The 26743-nt window shown below is 39.3% G+C and overlaps 1 protein-coding gene across 4 annotated transcripts in view; it reads left to right on the forward strand.

Moving 5' to 3' along the window:
* rnf44 (ring finger protein 44) overlaps positions 1-26743 on the forward strand; it is a 148585-nt gene that overhangs the window by 1068 nt on the left and 120774 nt on the right. For 2 of the 4 annotated variants that reach the window (XM_067996365.1, XM_067996363.1), the window contains exon 2: positions 18884-18960. The exons of 1 other annotated variant lie outside the window; for it this stretch is intronic. In XM_067996365.1, the coding sequence (XP_067852466.1) occupies positions 18884-18960 (77 nt within the window). The remainder of the gene's footprint in view (positions 1-18883; positions 18961-26743) is intronic. One more of the 4 variants, XM_067996364.1, reaches the window with a different exon arrangement.

A 26743-nucleotide genomic window follows, 5' to 3' on the forward strand; every position in this document is an offset into this window, starting at 1 on the left:
ACGTGATCATTTTTTTTTGCTGTTGGAAGTCAGAGGAAGGGGCGGGATTTCAAAATACCTGATCATGTTTTGGGTGATGGTTACCGTCTAAATGTTGATAGCAACCTCAGGCTGTCGTTTGAAGAGACCTCCGTTTTATTAATACGTGTACACTTAAGAATGCGTTCAGAAATGCAATGGATGTTTTATCGCTAGCTCTCATTTTTATATTACTAGAGTAGCAAACTATGTTTTAATAGAATTGTTAAAGTAAACGGTTGAACTTTTGTGACTGAAACGGGCGTCCGATAATCTGTTTGGGGGCTGGACAAGAATTGCTCTCTAATTCCGAGTGTGCCTAATTTCAGAAACCTTTGATGGACAGGTGTCTTTTTTGGCACAAATGACTATGTTGGATTGCTGGAGAACGAGTCCAGACATTCCAGTTTTAACACCGTTGTCTCCATTTGCCCTAATGTCCCTATGGAGGGTTTTGTCTGATTCATTGCTGTAGGCACAAATGTATTCTTCCAAGTTGGCAGCTCTAATGTGAGCAGGAATACATTGCTGCCTTCACAGTGGCAAAGTTCAGGCTGTGAAGATACTGCCACTGAAAAGCCAGGTGCAGTTTCTCTGTACATGCAGTAAAGCAAGTGTTATACCCATGTTAGAAACCCAGGGGCTGTATGTCTATGCCAAGCATATGGATCAAAGAATTGCTCCAGTTATGTAGGATATTTTCATCAGGGCAGCTCCACAGCAGAATTATTTTTGGCTGGAAGATTACAGAATGTGGTGGGCAGTGTGGGACATGAAATTAAAGGGATGTGGTGCAAAGGGTGATTTTTGGTACTGAGTCAGCTGCCAAGTTAAAATGGCAACTGTTCAAATCGGTGCTACTGTGAAAGAAACCTGAGATGGATTTGGTTTACATTGGCACTGATTTTGAATGCTAAAATTGACATAAATTATATATTTTCAAGGATGAAGTTTAGCTGATTCTGCATCTGGTCTGACCTCTGAAACACCACATAGACAAAGCAAAGGCTCAAAAAAGGCACGAAAGAAGTGATATATGCTTATAGTTCCCTCTGATACTAATACAAGTTACAATAAGCGGTCCATTCCAGCTCATTAATAAACCATAGAAAAATAATTAAATTATTTGACATATGTATTGCTGCCTACTATTACTATGCCCGTGCTATTTGGTTGAATCCACATATGTTTGTGTTTGCTGAAATAACAGAACAGCAGGATATTTATTTCTTCAATGACCTTGTATAACAAGGGTCAGCTCTGGATTTCAAGAACTTCCATCAGAAAAAGAATTATATTTGAGCAATGTTTAACACTTGTGCTATAGAAATGTCTGATAACAGGGAAAGGTCTAAAAGATGATTACAACTCACACAGGCACAGCGTGACAATAGGACCCGATTTATCAATCTTGTGGCTATTATAGCCAACTATAAAGAAGCAATTTTTTCATATTTTTTAAAATAGAGAATACACATTAGGGACCAATTATATCTATTTATCTGACAGGTTGATTGGATGATATGACATTGGGCCTGTCTGTTGTTAGAATCATAGAAGTTTACAACATGGAAACAGGCCCTTCGGCCCAACATGTCCACGTCGCCCAGTTTATACCACTAAGCTAGTCCCAATTGCCTGCACTTGGCCCATATCCCTCTATACCCATCTTACCCATGTAACTGTCCAAATGCTTTTTAAAAGACAAAATTGTACCCGCCTCTACTACTGCCTCTGGCAGCTTGTTCCAGACACTCACCACCCTTTGAGTGAAAAAATTGCCCCTCTGGACCCTTTTGTATCTCTCCCCTCTCACCTTAAATCTGTGCCCCCTCGTTATAGACTCCCCTACCTTTGGGAAAAGATTTTGACTATCTACCTTATCTATGCCCCTCATTATTTTATAGACTTCTATAAGATCACCCCGAAACCTCCTACTCTCCAGGGAAAAAAGTCTCAGCCTATCCAACCTCTCCTCATAAGTCAAACCATCAAGTCCCGGTAGCATCCTAGTAAATCTTTTCTGCACTCTTTCTAGTTTAATAATATCCTTTCTATAATAGGGTGACCAGAACTGTAACAGTATTCCAAGTGTGGCCTTACTAATGTCTTGTACAACTTCAACAAGACATCCCAACTCCTGTATTCAATGTTCTGACCAATGAAACCAAGCATGCTGAATGCCTTCTTCACCACCCTATCCACCTGTGACTCCACTTTCAAGGAGCTATGAACCTGTACTCCCAGATCTCTTTGTTCTATAACTCTCCCCAACGCCCTACCATTAACGGAGTAGGTCCTGGCCCGATTCGATCTACCAAAATGCATCCTCACATTTATCTAAATTAAACTCCATCTGCCATTCATCGGCCCACTGGCCCAATTTATCAAGATCCCGTTGCAATCCTAGATAACCTTCTTCACTGTCCACAATGCCACCAATCTTGGTGTCATCTGCAAACTTACTAACCATGCCTCCTAAATTCTCATCCAAATCATTAATATAAATAACAAATAACAGCGGACCCAGCACCGATCCCTGAGGCACACCGCTGGTCACAGGCCTCCAGTTTGAAAAACAACCCTCTACAACCACCCTCTGTCTTCTGCCGTCAATCCAATTTTGTATCCAATTGGCGACCTCACCTTGGATCCCGTGAGATTTAACCTTATGTAACAACCTACCATGCGGTACCTTGTCAAAGGCTTTGCTGAAGTCCATGTAGACCACGTCTACTGCACAGCCCTCATCTATCTTCTTAGTTACCCCTTCAAAAAACTCAATCAAATTCGTGAGACATGATTTTCCTCTCACAAAACCATGCTGACTGTTCCTAATCAGTCCCTGCCTCTCCAAATGTCCGTATATCCTGTCTCTCAGAATACCCTCTAACAACTTACCCACTACAGATGTCAGGCTCACCGGTCTGTAGTTCCCAGGCTTTTCCCTGCCGCCCTTCTTAAACAAAGGCACAACATTTGCTACCCTCCAATCTTCAGGCACCTCACCTGTAGCTGTCGATGATTCAAATATCTCTGCTAGGGGACCCGCAATTTCCTCCCTAACCTGCCATAACGTCCTGGGATACATTGGGGAGGGAAGGGGGCAGGGGGCGCGTACTGTCTACAATATGCTTTCCAATTATACATGGGTTTAAATAGAAACACACAAATAGAAGAATTCAGCTTATAAAATACAAGTAAAACTGAGATCCCCTTACCACCGATGAAGGACATGTAGTGTATAATGGAGTCATAGAAACTCTGTCACAGCAAATGGAAGCAGCATTTGCGGTTGGAATCATTTGGGCAGTGGGTCTTTTTTAATTCTTCACCATGTGAAGAGGTTTGTCTGGCTACAGAATGGTTGAGGTGAATCTAGAGGAAAAAGTGTCCATTTTTTTTAAAATAGTGACCTGTACCCAATAGCTTCTACCAACTCCCCAAATAGAAATATTAAGGTTTCACAAATGATTATCCATTATACTTTTAAAAATATATATATTTATGACTAGCATTAGTAACATAGGAACAGGAGTAGGCCATTCAGCCCCTCGAGCCTGTGCCACCATTCAATTAGATCACAGCTGATCTGTATCTTAACTCCATCTTCCCGCCTTGTTCCGTAACCCTTCATACCCTTGTCTAACAAAAATCTATCAATCTCAGTTTTAAAATTTTCAATTGACCTAGCCTCAGCAGCTTTTTTGGGGAGAGAGTTCCAGATTTCCACTACCCCTTGTGTGAAGAAGTGCTTTCTGACATCACCCCTAAATGGCTCAGTTCTAATTTTAGGTTTATGCCCCCTTGTTCTGGACTCCATCTTTAGAGAGTAGATGGAGAGAAACTATTTCCTATCAACTTCTTTGATCATCTTAAATATTTCAATTGGATCACCCCTTAGTCTTCTATATTCAAGGGAATACACACCAAATCTATTCAACCTGTCCTCATAATTTAACCCTTTTAGCCCAGATGAATTACTATGGCGACACTGAGTTCTAATGGAATGTATAGAAAGATAATTGAAACTCCTGTAGTAATTCATGCTGGTTAATTTTGGGTAGTGATCTGATTTGAGAGTTCTGAAATATGCCTAACATGAACAAAAGTAATTCTGTAAAAATCATTCGTGGTCTGTGCTCTCTTGAGCTGAACAGTGAGATGGAATATTTTCCTCACTGTCATTCCACCCTCTGACATTATACATAGCACACAGCCTCTAAGGAGCACCGGGATCGTCTGTATGATAACCTCCTGTTGCTATGGTAATGGTCAGCTTCTGTCAGACACAACTGCCAGAGGTGTGTAGGGTCTTAAAAGGAAACAAAATGATGCACGTTTAACTTTGAGACCCTAAAATAACTTTTTTTTTGTTTTGCAATAAAGTGTGTAAGAAATATCACCATGGGAAGCTGATATTTGAATAGTAGCTAGAAGACACTGTGGTGATGGTGTGCTCTATGGTGGGAGATAGTGAAATGCAGAAATGTTGGCAGGACCACTGCAGTCCTACAGAAGTGTAACTTGTGTCAGCTCCACAGAGCTGTATTGATGGTGCCGATGGAGGTGCCACCAGCCCAAACGAATCCCATCCATTTAGCCGAAGGAAGTAACACAGCCATTGTTAGTAGTGGCTCTAAAAGGAGCCAATCTAAAATCATCAAAAATGTTGTGATCTGCCTGTTTACAGAATGAGACCATAAATCTCAGCCCTCCAAAAGTAAATTAGATAAATGGCTTATGCAGAGATGACTTTTCTGATCAGAAAATGAAAATGGCACCAGTACTGGGGAAGGAGGAAGCTGGTCCATTGGGATGGGCTCCACTTAAACTGGGTTGGGACCAGTGTCCTGGCGAATCGAATAACTAGGATGGTAGATAGGGCTTTAAACTAATAAGAGGGAGGGAGGGAGGGATGGTTCAAGTAAGAGTAATTTTATCAGTCTAAAAGGAAAAGTCCAGGCTGTAGAGCAGAGTAGCGATTTGGGTAAAAACAAGCAGAGTGTGTCAGGAAGGAACAGAGAGTTTAACGAAGGTAATAGAGCATTAGTGACTAAGGTCATATCAGGGGGAAAAAAGCAAAATTAAAGGCGTTGTATCTGAATGCACAAAGCATTTGTAACAAGATAGATGAATTAATGGCACAAATAGAGATAAATGGGTTTGATCTTGTAGCCATTACTGAGACATCGTTGCAGGGTGACCAAGGTGAGGAACTAAATATTCCAGAGTACTTGACTTTTAGAAAAGATAGGCAAAATGGGAAAGGAGTTGGGGTAGACCTGATAATAGCGAAATGGCCTACTCCTGATCTTAATTCGTATGTTTGTATGTATAAAGGACAAAATAAAGACAGTAGTGACAAAAGATTTAGAATCTGTATGGATGGAGCTGAGAAATAACAAGGGGCAGAAAACACTGGTGGGAGTAGTTATAGGCCTCTTAACAGTAGTTATAGTGTTGGACAGAGTATAAATCAGGAAATTAGAGGACCATGTAATAAGGGTAATGCAATAATCATGGGGGACTTTAATCTTCATATGGACTGGGCAAACCAAATTGGCAAAAGTAGTTTGGAGGACGAGTTCCTAGAATGCATCCGAGACAATTTTCTAGAACAATATGTTGAGGAACCAACTAAGGAACAGGCTATATTAGATCTAGTATTGTGTAATGAGACAGGATTAATTAGTAATCTTATAATAAGGGATCCTCTGGGGAAGAGTGTTCATAATGTGATAGAATTTCATATTGAGTTTGAGAGTGATGTAGTTAAGTCCGAAACTAGGGTCTTAAATCTAAACAAAGCCAATGTTGTAGGTATGAGGGGCGATTGGTAGATTGGGAAATTAGATTAAAAGATATGATGGTGGGTAAGCAATGATGAACATTTAAAGAAATAATTCATAATTCCCAACAAAAATACATACCCTTAAGGAATAAAAACGCCACAGGAAAAGTGATCCAACCGTGGCTAGCTAAAGAAGTTAAGGATAGCATTAGATTAAAAGAAGAAGTTTACAATGTTGCCAAAAAGAGTAGTAAGCCTGAGGATTGGGAGGGTTTTAGAAATCAGCAAAGGATGACCAAGAAATTGATAAAGAGGGAGAAAATTGAATGAGATTAAACTAGCAAGTAATATAAAAACAGATTGTAAGGGCTTCTACAAGTATATAAAAAGGAAGAGATTAGCGCAAGTATACATGGGTCCCTTAGAGGCAGAGACAGGAGAAATTATACTGGGGAATAAGGAAATGGCAGAGACATTAACCAAATATTTTATATCTGTTTTCACAGTAGAAGGCACAAAAAACATACCAGAAATAGTGGGGAACCAAGGGTCTAATGAGAGGGAGAAACTTAAAGTAATTAAGATTAGTAAAGAAAATATTTTAGAAAAATTTATGGGACTAAAAGCTGACAAATCCCCTGGACCTGATGGCCTACATCCTCGGGTTTTAAAAGAGGTGGCTGCAGAAATAGTGGATGCATTGGTTTTAGTCTTCCAGAATTCCCTAGATTCTAGAATGGTTCTCAGGGATTGGAAGGTAGCAAATGTAACTGTGCTATTCAAGAAAGGAGGGAGAGAGAAAACAGGGAACTACAGACCAGTGAGCCTGACATCAGTAATAGGGAAAATGCTCGAATCCATTATTAAGGACGTAGTAACAGGGCGCTTAGAAAATCATAATATGATTAGGCAGAGTCAACATGGTTTTATGAAAGGGAAATCATGTTTGACAAATCTATTGAGTTTTTTGAGGGTGTAATTAGCAGGGTAGATAAAGCGGAACCAGTAGATGTAGTATATTTGGATTTTCAAAAGGCATTGATAAGGTGCCAAATAAAAGGTCGCCACATAATATTGAGGCTCATGGGATTGGGGGTGATATATTAGCATAGATTGAGGATTGGTTAACGAACAGAAAGCAGAGAGTAGGAATTAACGGGTCATTTTCGAGTTGGCAGGTTGTAACTGGTGCAGTGCCGAAGGGGTTGATGCTTGGGCCTCAGCTATTTACAATCTGTATTTAATGACTGAGATGAAGGGACTGAGTTTCATGTATCCAAGTTTGCTGACGATACAAAGCTAGGTGGGAAAGTAAGCTGTGAGGAGGGCAGAAAGAGTCTGCAAAGGGATATTGACAGGTTAAGTGAGTGGGTAAGAAGATGACAGATGGAGTATAATGTGGGGAAATATGAGGTTATTCACCTTTGGTAGGAAAAATAGAAAAACGGAATATTTCTTAAATGGTGAGAAACTATTAAATGTTGGTGTTCAGAGGGATTTAGGTGCTCATGTACACAAAACACAGAATGTTAACTTGCAGGTACAGCAAGCAGTTAGGAAGGCAAATGGTATGTTGGCCTTTATTGCAGGTGGGTTAGAGTACAGGAGTAAGGAAGTCTTGCTGCAATTGTACAGGGCTTTGGTGAGACCACACCTGGAGTATTGTGTGCAGTTTTGATCTCCTTATCTAAGGAAAGATATACTTGTCTTAGAGGTGGTGCAACAAAGGTTCACCAGATTGATTCCTGGGATGAGAGGGTTGTCCTATGAGGAGAGATTGAGTAGATTGGATCTATATTCCCTGGAGGTTAGAAGAATGAGAGGTGATCTCATTGAAACATATAAGATTCTAAGAGGGCTTGATAGGGTAGATGCTGAGAGGATATTTCCCCTGGTCGGAGAGTCTCTAGAAGTAGGGAACATAAGCTCAGGATAAAGGGTCAGACATTTAGGACTGAGATGAGGAAGAATTTCTTCACTCAGAGGGTCGCAAATATTTCGAATTCTCCATCCCATAGGGCTGTGGATGCTCAGTGGTTGAGTACATTCATGACCATGTGCAGAAAATAATCAATAGTCATGAACAGGTGCAGAAAATAATCAATAAGGCTAATGGAATGCTGGCCTTTATATCTAAAGGACTAGAGTACAAGGGGGCAGAAGTTATGCTGCAGCTATACAAAACTCTGGTTAGACCGCACCTGGAGTACTGTGAGCAGTTCTGGGCAACGCACCTTCGGAAGGACATATTGGCCTTGCAGGGAGTGCAACATAGGTTTACTAGAATGATACCCGGACTTCAAGGGTTAAGTTACGAGGAGAGATTACACAAATTGGGGTTGTATTCTCTAGAGTTTCGAAGGTTATGGGGTGATCTGATCGAAGTTTATAAGATATTAAGGGGAACAGATAGGGTGGATAGAGGGAAACTATTTCCGCTGGTTGGGGATTTTAGGGGTAGGGGGCACAGTCTAAAAATTAGAGCCAGACCTTTCAGGAGTGAGATTAGAAAACATTTCTACACACAAAGGGTGGTAGAAGTTTGGAACTCTCTTCCGCAAACGGCAATTGATACTAGCTCAACTGCTAAATTTAAATCAGAGATAGATAGCTTTTTGGCAACCAAAGGTATTAAGGGATATGGGCCAAAGGCGGGTATATGGAGTTAGATCACAGATCAGCCATGATCTTATCAAATGGCGGAGCAGGCACGAGGGGCTGAATGGCCTACTCCTGTTCCTATTTTCCAATGTTCCTAATAGATTATTGGATTCCATGGGAATCAAGGGATATGGGGATCGGGTGGGAAAGTGGAGTTGAGGTCGAAGATCAGCCATGATCTTGTTGAATGGCGGAGCAGGCTCGGGGCCGTCTGGCCTACTCCTGACCCTATTTCATATGTTCTTATCCATACAGTTTTGCTTATAACACGTGATTAAAAACAGGCACTGTTGCCAATTTGATTGTGGCCTGTAGTGTTAAAAATTGCCCCACATAGATTTTTGAAATGTCTGTGCAATTTGCAACAAAAAGCAGCTTGCATTTATAAAGTGCCTTTTGCATAGAAAAATATCCCCAGATGCTTCACAAAGATGTAATCAAAAAAGTGGATGCTGAGCCAAAGAAGGGAATATTAGGACGGATGACCAAAAGGTGGGTTTTTAAGGATGGTCTTAAAGGTGGAGAGGCAGAGGGATTTAAGGAGGTACCTGAAGGCATGGCTGCCAATAGTGGACCAAAGGGAGGTGGGATGCACAAGAGACCAGGTCAGAGGAATGGAAAGTTCAGGAGGGGAATTGTAGGACTGGAGGAGGATACAGAGACAGGGAGGGTCAAGGCCATGAACGGATTTGAACATAAGGATGAGAATTTTAAATTTGAGGTGTTAGGATAGAAGGAGAGTTTTGGATGAGCTGAAGTTTATGGAGGGTGGAGGATGGGAGGCCGACCAGGAGAGTGGACCAGCAGAAGATAGGTTGATCTAAGGATAGAGACGGGCAATGTTACGGAGGTGGAAGTAGGTGGTCTTTGTGATGGAGAGGGAGATGGGGTCAGCAGCTGAGCACAGGGTCGAATAGGACACTGAGGCTGTTTGAGGTAAGGGTAGAAGACAATGGCTTCATTCTTCCCAGTGCCTAGCTGGTGGAAATTGCAGCTCATCCAAGACTTGAATGTTGGTCCCTGGCACTTGGTGACTGGGAAGGAGACCAGGAGGGCCTCATGGCCCTGCTCCTCCTGGACCCACAAGGAAAGGTTAGAGAAAAAAAAATCACTTACCTTTTTGCACCTCTGCTAGCTCTGGCTCATCTTCCGCCAGGTTGTCCTGATGGGGAAGCAACAACGTCTTCTCCGCACAGGCCTCCAGCTAAAATGGCAATTGTGCCTCGATGATGTAATCGGAGCCCGGTTTGCATATTTAAAGAAGGACACCACTGCCTTCCAATAGGTGTCCCTTTCACCTGCTCAGAAGAGCAGGTTAATATCGGAACTCATGGGAAGACAGCGGGATCAGTGTGGGCCATTTTAACTGCCTAACCGCCCAGTTTCTACCGGGTGGGAAGAGTTAAAATCATCTCCATTGGTTTCCCAAGCTGATCTGTAATTACAGTAGTTTCTCTTTAAAAAGACTTTAGAATTCTAAATATGAACTCTTATTCCACACTTGTGAAATACTCTCTTTTTTCTGTATTGAAGTCGCTTTTAGTTTGAAATTTATTATACAACAAGTGCAAAGCTGCCATTTATTAATCTATTTTAATGAGAGCTCTTAAACCATTTTCGTTTTTACTACAGAACTGTGCGCCCAATGATTTCTGTATCAAAACCCCACGGTGTTGGTCTTCCATTGGTTATATCCAATCTTTTTCCATAAGCTGCATTCATTGCAGTACAATTTGGCCATCCTTTACTTATCACGGTCCGATGAAGTGTCTCATCCATTTTTCGGATGAGACATTAAACCGAGGCCCCGTTTTCCAACTCAGGTGGATGTAAAAGATCCCATGGCAGGATTTGAAGAAAAGCCGAGAATTCTCCTGGTGTACTAGCCAATATTTATCCCTCAACCAACACCACTAAAACAGATTATCTGGTCATTATCATATTGCTGTTTGTGGGATCTTGCTCTGTAAAAATTGGCTGCCACATTTCCTACCTTACAACAGTGACTACACTTCAAAATATAGTTCATTGGCTGTAAAGCGCTTTGAAATGTCCTGAGGTCATGAAAGGTGCTGTATAAATTCAAGTCTTTTTTCTTTTCAATGGCCATTTTTTAAGGAAGCGAGTACATGCCATTTCATTCTCACCAACATTTGCACCAGTTGCTCCATTACAAAGGCTCGAAAGGGTGTGAGCAATTCTTAGCTCTGTCAAGTAATCTGTTGTGAAGTCTTCATAGATGTACTTGATAATTTTGGAACAAACCAAGTCTGTTTTTTAAAAAAAATTGAAGTTCTTCTCAATCACATTTAGCTTGTTTTGGTTCATGGTAGTGATTATACAATGGTTACAAAAAACTTTCAGTAGATTTGACATATCAAAAGCAAAATACTGCGGATGCTGGAAATCTGAACTAAAAACAGAAAATTCTGGAAACACTCAGCAGGTCAGGCAGCATCTGTAGGGAAAGAAACAGTTAACGTTTCAGGTCGATGACCTTTCGTCAGAATTAGAAGAAGAGAGAGATTTAACAGTTTATAAGCAAGTACAGAGCCAGGGAAAAAGTGCTGGGGGTGGTGTGGATGGGGGAGGAAAGAACAAAACGGAAGATCTGTGATAGGGTGGAGAACAGGAGTGATTGAATGATAAATGGGATGATGGTGCAAGACAAATGGGGGGGTGGTAATGGGACATATCTTCAGGTTTCCTGGACACTGTGATCGCTCTTAATCAATTGAAGAGAAAAAATTTGCAGGGCGACGGGGAAATGGGACTAACTGGATTACTCTTACAAAGAGCCAGCATGGGTTCGATGGGCTGAATGGTCTCCTTCTGTGCTGTAACAATTCTATGATTCTAATTATTCTTGCTTTTCCACCAGATCTTTCAACAGCAAAATAACAAAACAATTGACATAACAAAATAAAATGTGTTGAAAATTTTTGTAAGACATCTATCTGCTGTGTACTGAATATATGGAGCTAGGACCAATATGGTGCTGTTCTTGCTGTATACTCTGTTCTTTCTCAACAAATTGTGGCTTTGGGCTCATGCACTTGGCTTTCTGAAATTATTGCGTTGTTATAAATCATGCCCGACTGACCTGCCAAATTATGATTTTTTTTTAGAACAATCATTGTATTCTCTTGCTTCAATATTACAAACTAGGTGAACTCCTTCAACCACAGAAGTAGATTCTCACCATGATCAAATGTTTATGTATTGCATCCATTTATGTTTGATCTTAAAGCTATCTGCAAGTCATGGTGCACTAAGACTAGACCTACAGAAACAAAAATGAGAAAGTAATGCAAACAATTAAAGCTCTAATAATGAGGATAATTAAAGCAGGCTGCCAGGCACATACTGCTCTTGCATTTATTAAGACAAGTTAATGAAATAGGAGGCTCTCCGATTTGTCACCTGATAGCCCCAAGTTATTGTTGCCTTATTTCCTTGCTTGATGAAGAATGGTTGGCTCTTTGTACTATTCTACCTGTTAATACTGGGACGTATCTATGGGCATGATGGGGAAATTCTAAATAAACAACTTTTTTTGTTGAATGCAGCCTGTACAATGCTACCCATTGCAAATGGGTACTTACTTGGACTTATTGTGAGAGAACAAAAGAGAGGTACTAGTTTGCATTAACGAGAACACTGCATCTATTTGACCCAGAGCTGAGCATTGGACCACATATCCCCTCTATCACAAAGACCGCCCACTTCCACCTCCATAACATCCTCCGTCTCCACCCGTCTCAGCCCATTTTCTGCTGAAACCCTCATCCATGCCTTTGTTCATCTCCAGACTGGACCAATCCTATGCTCCCCTGGGCGTCCTCCTATTCTCCACCCTCCATAAACTTCAGCTCATCCAAAACTCTGTTGCCAGTATCCTATCCCGCACCAAGTCCTGCTTATCCATCACGCTTGTGTTCGCTGACTTACATTGTCTCCCGGTCCCCCAATACCTTAAATCTAAAACTCTCATCCTTGTGTTCAAATCGCTTCATGGTCCTGCACCTTCCTATCTCTGTAATCCCCTCCAGCCCTACAACTCTCCGAGAATTCTGCATTCCTCCAACTCTGGACTCTTGTGCACCCCAAAATTCCATTGCCCCACCATTTGTGGTCCTAAGTTCTGGAATTCCCTTCATCAACCTCTTTACATCTCCATCTCCTTTGCTTAAAACCCACATCTTTGATCAAGTTTTTACTCTCCCTTCCTAATATCTTTCTTTGGCTAGCTGTCGATTTTTATCTATTTATGCTTCTGTGATGCATGTTGGGGTGTTTTTCTACATTAAAGGTGCTATGTAAATGCAAGTTGTTAATCTAAATAAAATAAACTTAAATACTGATAAGTGACAGGACATTTCATTTAACTTATTCTAACAGAGATTACTTGCAGTAAATTTTAAGAGGAGCTTGCTTTAAAATTAATATTCAATTTCAATCTTTCCATTTGCAAAATAAATAAACTTTTGCAAAGTATGTTTTACCACCTGCTGTAAAAGTAATAACTTGATTTAATTTCTCTCATTTAATGAAGCTTTGTTTAGAGTGCCTTATACTATTTGCACTTGTAATACACACAGCACAGCTTTTCATATGGGGGCACACCCAGATCAGCTGTTGCTAGCAGGATAGGGTGAGAAATGGGAAATCACTTGTACGCATTCTCTTGAAATGTTCCATATTTTCATTAGAACAGGAAGTAGCTGGGATACACTGAGGATTAATGTTGTTATCATGGTAACAAACTCTTTGCTGTGACGAGATGCACCTCACTACATGTCAATTTCTTTCAGCAAGGAGATGGTGCGCGAGCAGAACTGGGCACACCCAAAACTTGAAAATCGTTAGATTCATGTTATCATAAAGCCCTATATAGACAAACTTGTATGCTTGATAGATGCTTTGTTTTTCAGTTTTTCAAACATGGACAACAAATGAAATTCTCCAACCTACTATCCTGTTGGAAGCAAGTGCATACTGCATGTGTGAAAGATGTATTTTGTGTTGGCCTAGCCCCTTGGTTGGCCCTTATCTTCACTGCCATTGGTTTCAGTGGGAGAAGTGACTGTGGATTTTTTAAAATATAATTTGCTGTGATATGTAACATTTCTCACTTTTTACTGCTTATGGGAAACTAGAAAGATTGTAATTAGGCTGAGAATTTAATTGGTGGGGGACTTTGAATTTTGTATCAGACAACTTTATATATCACTTTTTCTTTAGAAATATATAATTATTGATTTAAAAATGGGCAGTGTTCTAAAGCTGGAATATAAAGGGGAGCAAGTTATGCTTCAGTTATAGAGCCTTGGCCAGACCCCATCTGGTGTATTGCGTTCAGTTTTGGGCAGGAAGGATATATTGGCCTTGGGGTGGGTGCAGTGCAGATTCACCAGAATGATACCAGGGTTTAAAGGGTTAAATTATGAGAACAGGTTGCATAAACTTGGCTTGTATTCCTTTGAGTTTAGGAGATTGAGGGGTGATCTAATTGAGGTGTTTAAAATTATAAAGGGATTCAATAGGGTAAATGCAGACAAACTATTTCTTCTGGTGGGGGGAATCCAGAACAAGGGGGCATATCCTTAAAATTAGAGCTAGGCCTTTCAAGAGTGAAATTAGGAAGTACTTTTTCACACAAAAAGGTAGTGAAAATCTGGAAAAGTCTTCCCAAAAGGATATGGATGCTGGATCAATTGAAATTTTCAAGACTGAGATCGATAGATTTTTGTTAGATAAGGGTATCAAGAAGTATGGAACAAAGGCGGGTAAATGGAATTGGGGTACAGATCATCCATGGTCTAATTGACTGGCGAACAGGCTGGAGGGGCTGAATGGCCTACTCCTGTTCCAATGTTGGTAGTTGAGGTAGAGTTGTAACAGATAAATTTGTATCTTTTATGCTTTTATGTTAGGGCAGGATTTAGTCTTATTACTTGGGTAGTGTGACAGCACCAATACTATTTGTGTAATCTTTCAAAGTCAGTATACTGGATTTGTAATGGAATCGTACTGCAGCTTTTTACAATATACGGTTGACTCAGCAAATGTTGTCAACCAACAATACCCAATAAACTCTTGCATAAATAAATCTGAAAGAATCCACATGCAGCAAAACTCCAACATGATTAAATATGGAAAATTCTCTTGTGTACAGTAGGATTTAACTTTACAGTTAGAATGCTTTGCTGCTGTTAATTTTGATTTGGATTGCAAACAAATGGCAGGACCTGATTTGGGGGGAGTGGGATTCTGAAGAGCACCCACAGTGCAACACTGAAAGAACAATATGCTCGGATATGACTTGTTAGTCCTGGAATTGGTAATGTTATGATTCTGGGAGTAATGAAACTCCAAACTATCCATAATATAGCATCCGTTTATAAAACGTGAAGGAGTGTTGCTGCATTAACATCAATGTTTCTGACTTGAGTGGACTAACAGAACTGCAGCTACATATTTCCTCCCATTTGCAGCCTGACCCTGTTGCCAAGGCAGCACGTTGTTCACTGACAGATGTAATAGGCTCACTATCATGTCGGTCAGTTTGTTTGACCCTGAGAATGTGTGCAGAAACCAGCAAAACCGGCTGCATTAAAGGAGTTCTTCCCTATTGAACACAAATGTTTGCCTGAAGGCTTAGCAGATGTAAATAGTGAGTATCTGAGCTACGTATACCTGGAAGCTTCATATCCGGTCCCCAGTCTGTGTTAAATTTAACTGATCTCAGCCAAGGTGGCAATAGAGCCACTAGAAATGGCCTCAGTCCCCTTGAGTTAGGAAAAGGGAAATTGGCTGGGATTCCTAGTTTTGATAGCTATCCAGCACCCCCTATTGGAAGTGTGCATGTATGAAAGTTGGATGAGGACAGGAGCTCAAGTGAGATGCTGTCCACAGTTAAATAGCCCACTAACACTCACTGTCAAGACTCGAGCATGAACAATGGTCACTTGAGTGACGTACCAGAGAGCATGGAACCATACTCCAACAAGGAGTCAACAATTTCAGATTTGGAGAGATGGGGGAAATTGGCAAGGAAAAAAACAAAAGAACACAAAAAAGGAGAGAAGAATTTTCAAGTGTATTCCGTAAGCAATATATATTTTGTACAATGCTTTACATGTAGATTTGCAAGTAATGATATCAAACAATACAGTCTTCTTGCACAGAACATTAGCATTTACCAAATGACCAGTGTGTTAAATTGAGGAAACTAATGTAGCTGCTTTTAAATGGGGGAAACTAAAACGTCAGTGTGCGTTCATGAATGTTTTGCTCATGGTCGGCTAAACTAAGACACACAATGACTCGTGAACCTGAGTGAGTCATTGCTGATATTTTTCATATTCAATATTTGTTTATCCCTTGGGCCACAGCATGCTTAATGAATAAATGCAAACAATTATACTTTCTGAAATAGCAAACTGTTTGTTTAAAATTTGAGGGGAAAATCTGCTGAGTTTAAAATAGAAAAGATAAACTATTCTCAAATCATGAATTACTATTTCAGGGAGACGATGGGAAAATACCAATTTAATAAGCAAACTTATAAATCCCAATCTGATAAAGTAAATGTTCTATAGCAATTTAGGGGACTTCAGTTGAACCACAAGGCTGTACCCCTTACATTATGAAAATTTGTTTATTGTTTTTCAGAGATGAGATTTCATTGTTTACTTTTCCCAGAATACTTTTATTGATATCGAAGCTTATAGAATCCCACGATGTTAAATATGGTATTCCCATTATCCAATAATTCCTATTAAGTGAACACTGTAATCAGATGGGATGATTAGGGCCTCAGGAAAAGCTGAGTTTAAAAGAATACTCCCCTCGACTGGCCTGTTCTGTTTTCCTGTTCTGCAAGGGCTCTCAAAGTGGAAGATCAGAGATTGCTTTGATCACTCACCATGCAGATGCTTACTGGCTTCATGTGGTGACGTACATCTCCATTTGGTTAATCTGCTAGAAAGCATCGGTGTGTTCCGAGGAGTGGCTGAGCTTCAAATCTGACTCATACAGTTCCTAAATATTTTTGGAGCTGTTGTAATGTGGATGGATGTACCTTTTTAGTTTTAGTCTTCTCCCAGTGAGTTGCAAGCAGCAGTTTCTTGAAGAATATCTCCTGTGAAACTTCAAAGAACACTCAAACTTGATTTTATAACTTTCAGGACTGATGTATGCCCTTAACTTAATGTTGCATCTATACAAGAAATAATTTTTTTCTTTCCCTCCTGTTTCGAATGTAGTGATTCATGCTGAGGTATGGTTCCATGGTTGCTGACGGGTCTTCAGTACTTCTCCCAAGTGATTATTCTTCACTGAATGTCAACAATCCTGGCCACACCTGATATCTAAATACACAGGCACTTTCTAGCAAAGGGCATGGAGTATGAATCCTGGCTGCTTATTTTTTCCTTCCTAGCCTGGGCATTGTGAACTGAACCAGGGATCATACCTGGATGGTCTGTATGACTCAGCACTAAAGGATGAGCTAAACATAGTTGATAAGTCATTCACTTGTTCTACAGCAGTTTAAATTTAAAATTGTTTCACTAAACATTAGTAGTGAAGCTCTCCCAATAGCTCAGTTTGTAAAAGTACTATATAACTGAGCCATACAGACTAGAAAGTCCCAGGTACAGTTCCAGATCTGTGCCGATCTCAACCATTCTAATTAGCCTCAACATCCCTGGGCTGTGGACGGGAACATCAGATAGGGCTCCCCCCTCTGATGGCTATTCAGTGACCCATGCAGGAAAGTCTACATATGCGGACATCTGGTGAGGACAGGGTCAGGCTTAGCTGCGACGCCCCCCAAAGTCTGCTGACACTCACTCTCTAGGATCACATCATAAAAACGGAGGCTGCACAGTGCCCAATGATGAGTCAATGCCAGAAGGAGAGGAGGAGCACATTGTCTGTGGGAAGGGGAGGAAAGAGCCATAAATAACCCAAAAGAATGAGAATAGCATGCAGCAGCATTCAAACTCTGCACACAACTCTCCACACTCTAACACACAAAACAATGATTTGTTGTTTGACTTTAGCCAAAACTGCCTGGAAAACAGTTACAATTTTTTTTAAAACTTTATATTGTACTTAGCTTTTATTTGATAGGGATCAGTTTAAATAGGGACATTCATTTCAATTTTAATAGATAAAATCATTGCATGTAATAACAGTTTACAACATTCCAATTTTTAAAAAACTACCAAAGGTGCTTAGATGCAAATAATCTGGAAATTGCATGAATAGTACTGCTGAATTTAGCAAAGGTTTGTTAAGGAAATTTTTTTTGTATATGTATTTTTTGTGGTAATGGGGAAGTGATACTTACCCTGCTCTGTAGTCTCTTTTCATTCAGTTATTTGATGTATGTATTCTGAGGATTAGACCCATGACATAGACTGGAAAAAATAATCTAATAACAGCAATTTTCTTGAGGATATCTATGTACCAAATGTAGCAACCATCATATTTGAAATTCTATTTTTTGGGAGGAGAGAGGAGAATGCATGTCTAAACAGCTGCGAACATTTTTTTTCTTCATAAGTTATTTTGTATTCAGAAAGTTATGGAACCAATTCCCTAATCCAGCAGGTTCCTTTTCCCTCCGGGTGAGCAGGAATGACAGACAATTTACTGAACCTATTGTGTCTGTCACAGTTTGAATAAGTGGGCATGCACAGCTCCAACCCATCCACTTGCAATAGGGTAGCTGCTTTGCTTGCAATTTTAAAAACCTATTCCAATGGTATTGAGCATATTTGGTGCATTGTTATAGTATTCTTGATTTTCAATCCCCCCAATCATTCCAAATCAATGTATGCACTTATTTGACTGACTGTTCTGAAACAATGTAGTTCCCTTAACCAGTTAGATGATGACTAATGGAGTCAGTTTATTTGCGTTATGTTCTTGAATATGAATGCATTTGAATCCTTCTGAGGTGTGAGAGTGAATAATATTGGAAAGGCAGTTCATTTAAAGTTCAGTTATTTCTATTTTTTAATTTAGAATTGAAATAATGGAATATTTGCCAAATGACTGGTCAAGCCGCATGCTTGCTGGGGGAGTCCATTTTCTGAAAGAAACCTTTTCAGACTGTAAATCTGATTGATCTGAAAGTGCTGGGGCTATGCAAAATGCACCCAAAGGTCTTCAAAATGACAAAAAAATGTATTTGTCAGTTTTGCAAGAAAAAATGAATCCAATAAATTTTGAACAATGATTTAATGAGGTGTGCTTCAGCTCAATGTGATAACACCGGTGTGTTTTTTATTGTTTAGTTATACAACTACTATGATTAACTGCTTTAAACACAACTTTATTTAGATTGATTAGTAGCTTTATCCTTTTTCATTTATATCTTTTATTTTCTTTAAGCAGGGGAGCTGAGTCCATCTTTTCAATACCAGGCAACCCAACAAACTTATAATTGTAATGAGGATGGTGACAACAAGGTAGGTGCTTCACAATACATTTTAGGCCATGTCCAACATTATAATTTCCATGAATAAATGATTTCAAAATGTTGGGAAAAGTCACTGATGTGGAGACAGTCCAATCAGTTAAATCTTTATATCTAGATCATTTATTTTTTGAAGCTGGTTAGGAAAGGATCAGTTGACGAGAACTCAAAAATATAAAAGGATTTGACAACAATTCAAAGTGTGTGAGGAAATTAAATTGTGTAACTCGTATAAAACGTGCAGTTGGTTGCATTTGCAGTCTAAAAGTCATTATTTGAATAACCATTTAAATACAATACCTGACTGAACTTCACTGGCCAATCACTGAAAAAGGGAAACCAGCAAATTTTATGAAAGACAATAAATCATTAACTTTAAATTTAAACATAAAACACAATGCTGTCCTTTACATGGATCTCGGATCTCTGATCCTTCATCACTGGAGTTTTGCCTTATTGAAACTGCTGTATTAAAATGGATGACTTTTTTGTTCTATTCCTGAGCCCTGTATTCGGGCATCCCACTAAATTATAAGTCTGAAAACAACCATGGTGAAACACGTGGTTGAGCAATTTACACATAACACAAGTATAGATGTACATGCTTATCATTTAAATTCTAATATAAAGGAACTTTTACAAACTTCCAATACAGAAAGAAATGAGCTCACTGTACACACATTACCAACACAGTACAGAGTAGAGACACTCTTTAATTTGGGGGTGAAGGCCAGTCAACACTTACTCAAATGTGTAGTATTTAAAATAAGATCTTCAGACAACTACATGTATCAAATAAACACTATTCAAAGTTTAAGCACTATCTTCTTCATACCTAATTGTGATGGAGTACATGAAGTAAACTCAATTCTGTACTCTTTAATAAACAATTCATTTCTTTTACCAGATTAAGAACATCTGAAATAGTGTATTTTTGAAATAAATTATTTATTTCCTGATTTTAAGTTGCAGCAAATGTGGGTATAAATTTTTATTATTTATTTTCCAAGGCCCGTTGTATGTAAAATTTCAAGATATTATTTGGTTTAAACAATTGGTGTTTTCAGATCTGTTCCTTGGGACCCTGCCGGGATCCTTTGGATTTTACTGCCCTGCACCTGTTGTATATGAACAGTGATGGGAAAGCGTTGGGAATTAATGAACATCAGAACCACTGAAGAAGGCAAATGGGATTTGCATGATAAAGCCAGAAAAGACCAATTCAATTTGCTGATAATTTTGAGGCAGATGTCATTGGGTCACAATTTAATAACGATGCATCATTTAAAGGAAGCTTGCGCCACTGTGAGTAATTTATTAGTTCTCGTCAATAGGCCAACATCTTGACAGCCAGATTAAACGTTGGTCTGTCAATAGTCAGATGCTACACAATTAGCAGACACGAGACACAGCTTTTTTAAATGCTCAAAACTATAAACCTGGTGAATGGCTTGATGATTATTATGTATATTGGCAGCTGTCTAGTTAGGAAAAAGAACAACATTTATTCATTGCAAAGACCCAAGATTAACCACATCATATTGTGGAAATCTGGTAGCAATATAGAAAACTGCATCAATACAACAAAGTTGTACAAGCATCAATATGAGGAATGTAGAGTTGAGGTAGAAGATCAGCTTTGATCTTAGTGATGGTGGAGGAGCTCCAGGTGCCGTATGGCCTACTCCTGCTTCTATTTCTTATGATGTGGAGATGCCGGTTATGTTCTTCTGTCAGTACTGGAGAAATGGAACAACTTTTCCCTTTGTCAGCACCAACAGCAACAACTTGCATTTATACAGCATCTGTAATGCAGAAAAAACATCTGAAGACGTTTCACAGAGACATAAGAGACAGAAATGGATGCTAAGCTAAAGAAAGAGAAATTAGGAGGAGTAACCAATAGTCATATATAGCTTGGACAAGATATAAATGGAGAAGAAAATTGGTTAGGGTGTAAAACGGACTACAGATTTGCAATTGCCTGTTTGCCTGTGTCTTAATGCCTGCCTCAGAACAGCAATCTCTCCTACACCACTGAATTTTCCATTTCCTATGTATCCTTATGGTTCTCTGATACTTGTGCCATGACACAAGTTTTTTTTACACATAGTGCCGCTTTACCTCCTGGGCTTGGGTTGAAATTTGTCAGTCTTGTCACTTACAACTTTTACGGCTGACAGAGAGAAGAAGCTTTCATTCTATTAATCTGGGCTGGATTTAAGCCCAGGACTTGGTGATGAAAGGACAACGTGCTAACTGGTTGCACCAACCAGTCCCTCTCTTTTGAGGTTTTAAATTGGTGGTGACCGTTTGCATTGCTTCTAACTTCAGGTTCAGAAGGACCTAAATTTGAGTCTTTTAAGATCAGCAGTGTTTTTTTTCCCCCCAGGTTACTTAGTGTAAATGGAACTGATCTAATGGCCAGGAGTATAAATAAGAACTAATGACATTTTCAGCTGCACACCACATGATTGCATCATTATGAAGTGGTCAGTCCTAATTAGACTGCTGGGGATAGACAGTAGCCACTTGGTCCCACAATTGCTCTAACACACCCTTGGAGATAAAGTGATACTACGTATACATAAACAAACATTTTGTCCCAGTGCCAAAAGGTGCTGGTTTGTTTTGGTTTTGTTTTTAAGAAAGGCCAAACCAACCAAAGCCTACAATTTGATAATTGAACCTAAATTTATTTAATTAGTTATTTTTGGTTTGCTGCTCCACCTGACCTTCGACCTCATAGATCAACAATATAACTGAATCTACTTTTAGACACGCCTTCATAACTGCATAATCTTAATTTTAAAAATAGATCTATTATTCAATAACTAGGCTTAAAGTATTTCACCAGTGCTGTGGCCAATAATTAAACTACTAAATATTCATGCCTGTGACAACCCATAATGTATCTGAAGGAAACAAAGTGGCTGGAGCATTTGAGACTGAAAACAAAGAAAAGTTCTATATTCAGCAAGTGCTAATTCATAGTGTATTTGCAATTCTGTGAACCTTTTATGTTGGCCCATAACCAGAAATTGGAAGGCAGAGTTGAATCTGTTTAGTATTGTGTGTTAGTGTATTCCAGTACCCTAAAAACAAGATGATGGTTGTGCATGGTCCTATTTTACATGTCTATTTACAAGAATATGAATGGATTAATTTCAATGAGTTCCTCACAGCCGTGACAGCAGTTTGATGTCTAGCAAATGACTTGAGATGGCACAGCAAAAATTATATTTTTTTCTTGCCTAATTTGGTGGAGCCACCATAGGAGGGAGGGGAGAGGGAAACTCATTGTGACCCTAGACCAGCAGTAATGGAGGTGATTGAAATTTTAATTTATTAAAACGTGAAACAGTGGCTAGCCAACATTTGTCCTGCACTAGGTAGTAGAGCAGGAGTTAGCTGATCTGAACTGAGGCACCAGTTGGGGCACTAAAATGGTCATAATGTCACTGGACTGTTACCCAAGGTACACTAATGAGGCAGAAGCAATGACATTCCTCCCCACCCCCACAATACAATGATGTTATGGACAGAATTTCACAACAGAATTCAAAATGTGTGACAAGAATAAAGCTATTGAAACTTTTTTACAAACTCGTCTTTTTCAACAGCAGTATAAATAATACATTTGATGGATAAATTTGGAATCATGAGGAAATTTGGCCTACATGGAATGAAAAAAAAACAGTATTCCATGGTTATCTAGCAACTCCTCTCAATGCAATTAAAAGAATCTGAAAATGTGGTTGCACAAAAAAAACTGCCACCCTGAGGTAACTATACAAAGTGGTAATTGTTCGATAGATAATACATACATTATCAGTTTTTCCAATATTTACTGTGCTAATTAATTCAAGTAACAGTTATTCATGACGGTTTGGCATCACAAGTGAATTTGTTTTGGACTTTTGTTTCAACAACCCCTCCATATTTTTATAACCTTCATTTTGTTGGCCTTTTGCACATCCTCCTCCCTTCATGTCACAATCGACAACTGTGTCTTCAGATGTTTGGGTCCCACTATCTGGAATTACCTCCCTAATCCCATTTTTCTCTCTATTCCAATCTGTCTCTCTCTCACGTTCTCTTCTCTCTTTCTCTTTCTTTCTTGCTCTCTTCCTTTCTCTCGCTCTATCTCATTCTCTCTCTCTTTCTCTTTCATTGTTACAAATTTAAATATTTCTTGACAGCTTATTTTACTTATCATTGAAAAGTTAACTGACCAATTTAAAGATTATGATTAATTATAATTGTGAATCACATGGATATTATGGAAAGCACTAAATACTTGTAGTGAGGACAATGAATTGCTTTACTGCTATACAATCCAAAGGAAAAGATTTGAAGTTGATGGGCACTGTACAGGAGGCACATCAAAGGCAAATACAAACCATTTTGACCATGTTTAATCACCTTTATATACCACTGGCTTGTCCCTAGCTCTTTATTAATAGGTCAACTTTTTTCATTCAGTCCAACAAAAGCTTGTGTTACCCAATATAGAATGTGAGGTTAGAGTCATGTAGATTGCTGCCTAGGTGTCCTGTAGTTCTACTTTTATGAACAAAATTAGAATCCTTGATGAAGATCCAAAGTCTATAGTGCAAAAGACTACCGGGTTTGGCAAGGGAGGAGGAGGAGGAGGAGGAGGAGAACAACAACAACAACAACTACAACTTGCATTTATATAGTGCCTTTAACATAATAAAATGTCCCAAGGCACTTCACAAGAGCGTTATCAAACAAAATTTCACACTGAGCCACATAAGGAGGTATTAGGATGGATGACAGATAGGAGAAAAAAGATAAAACAAGATCAATCGACAAATAATGATTAGGTGGTCCTGTTAAGAAAAGATCTCCATAGTAGTTTGGGAACCTGTGCATTATAGGAGGAAGGGAAAATTGAAGGAATTAAGGAGTTCCATAATTTTAAGATCCTGTGAAAGATTGGATTGGAATCGGAGATAATGAAAAAGCAGTTAACAAATCCAAGAAGTAGAAGAATGGAGCTGATATAGCCATAAACCTAATTTCTGAGAGAATTCTCCCAATACAAATTTACAGCTATCATCATGACCTAAATTTGAAACTGAATTTGGTTCACAATCAACAAATGTTTGAAAGATTCTGACAGGTATTTTAAAATATTTTAGTTGAACTGTGATCTAATAATCAGACACTTTGCAACAAAACTAAAAAATGAACATGTAGGATCTAATTTCTCAAAACTGTTAAGCTGCTGATGAGGTTAAAGTGTACATTAACCTGTACCCTATGAATCCATAGAACTCATTGTCACTGCATTCCACAGTCTCTTTGTGTAGTGAGGTATTCACTTTGGGTACAATATTGAATGATGTGTGAATTACTGCTAAATATTGTTTAAATCTGACCAAAACAAATTGACATCGATCTCCTGCAGCTGATAAATTTTGAAGTTTGTAATCAGTAATTTGGAATGGTACTAAGAAGGTCTTGCGCAAAGGAAATTTTCTATCTATTAAGATTCCTGTCAATGCTGCTGTAGAAAATGTCCATTCTGTAACTGTAAGATTTATTTATTGGGCAAAATGGAGTAGATCCATCAAAACAGTGGTTGGATTTCTGTATTGGCTTCTTTTGATTTTTACGGTTTACACTGGCGAGAGCTGTGACTATTCAATGCATATAATCAGAACCAATCGACCTGCAGCTAAAGGTTACTTGTTTCTAAATTTCATGTGATGCATTTGCTTTCTGACCATAAGGTTGGTTATAATTTACAATAACGTTTTTATCTTGCCATTATTTTTTCTCTTTTTTTCTCCTTTTCCTTTACTTTCCTCCTTGTTGGGGTAGAGTTCGATGGCTGCTAGTCATCCTCCAGTTCTCCACCCAATGGCCAGTATTTGTGTGTGAACCTAGACACATCATTACACTTGCACACTTTCAGCAGGAGTTGCTGGCTAGTGATCAAGAGTCGAGAACCCTGGTTGATTTTCCCCCTTCCCTGACCTAGCCAATTATAATGTTCCTACTGCCATTCTGGCTGACAGCTAACTCAGCACAGACCAGGGTTCAAACTTGGAACATTGCTGGTCTGTTTGCCTCAGCTAATCACTGCATACATTCACTGAGCCATCGAAGAAGCCTATTGTAACTTTCTTCTGGTATATGTTGTATAGTGGAGCTGGGCAAATGTTACAAACTAGCACACACTTCTTGGTCAGCAGTGTCCTCTGAATTAACTGAAAGAAAAACCTGCAATTGCTCAATTTCTCATTTTACTCTGGAGGTGCTGTTAGAGTTGTCAAAGTACTAATCTCCTGTATCAGACCTATTTGGATGGTGCACGAGTGTGGAACTGAGCCATGAAGACAAGGAATGGTCACAGTTTTGATCCCTGGTCTGTGCTGAATTAATTCATATCAGCAGAGCAGCATCACGGTGCTACAATTAGCCTGAGTGCTCCTGTGCGTGAGGAGGAGGGGGTGTGAAATTAGCCAGATACCTGTTCCTGGCTTCTAGCTGTTGATTCCTGCTGGAGAAGGTGTGTGTGGACCTTGGATGAGGACTGATCAGATTCAACAATGATGCCTCCATAGTCAAAAAATATGCCAAAACTTGCTGTCCATACACTCGCATGAAGCTAGGGCAGTTGGGTGAGGTACCAGAGGGCAGCCGTGAAACCACATCCCAGAAAGGAACATAAGAACATAAGAAATAGGAGCAGGAGTAGGCCATACGGCCCCTCGAGCCTGCTCCGCCATTCAATAAGATCATGGCTAATTCTCGACCCCAACTCCACTTTCCCGCCCTATCCCCATAGCCCTTGATTCCCTTAGTGTCCAAAAAAAAGTCAGTGGGAATCATGTTCTGAGTACATGATGGTGGCAGTAAACCTCACCCACTGGCAGTACAAATCAGAAAATGGCAAGCATGCTGCATATTTGAAAAACTACCCTTCAGTGCCTTCAGGAAAGACAGGATGAATAAAAGTTCAGTGTAACCCAGTCCAGTAACTCATTTACACAGTGCTTTATATCACAGAAGTGCTTCAAGCAGAAATGGTTCTAAAACCTCAGAATATGGGCTTCCCACTGACATTGAATTTCTCACTGCCAGCTTCTCAGCTAACTGTTTCCCATAACCCAGCAGTTTTGTAATCCCTTGTTCTGTGTGGATCACCCTATTGTTCCTGTACTTGCTTTGATGTTAAATGCTTCTCGCATATGTCTTTATGAATGGTGGTTATTTGTCTAAGTATCTTTGACAAGAAGGAGGAATGAATGGATTTTGAAAGCCTTTTTTCCTCATTGCTGTAATAAAATTTATTGCATACTAATGTCCTAATTAGCACAGGAAAAGTCAATTTGATTCTTTAGTTTTTGAATTGTTTCCTCATTATAACATTCTGTTGCAGTTATCTGTATTAACAATAGAGTTTTCCATTGAATTACTGTCGTTCTTGCTCAGTTGTACTTTATTGCTTGATTGCCTGCCTCGACGGTTAACAGAAATAACGATCAGAAATGTTTTGGTTTTGTGTTGGCTCTGGCTTTTCCAGTAACACTAACTACCAGAGGAATTATTTTGTTATCTGTAATGAGTAACGCAACTGGAAGGTAAATTAAGTTAATTACCAAAACTAAATTATTTTTCTGATAGTGCAGCAAGCAAACACCATGCAAAACAGTTGTAAAAGCCACATTTAAGATATTTCTTCCAACACAAATATACAGTTATCATAGAATCATAGAAGTTTACAACATGGAAACAGG

Source organism: Heptranchias perlo, chromosome 14, assembly GCF_035084215.1.
Source record: "Heptranchias perlo isolate sHepPer1 chromosome 14, sHepPer1.hap1, whole genome shotgun sequence".
Lineage (NCBI taxonomy): Eukaryota > Metazoa > Chordata > Chondrichthyes > Hexanchiformes > Hexanchidae > Heptranchias > Heptranchias perlo.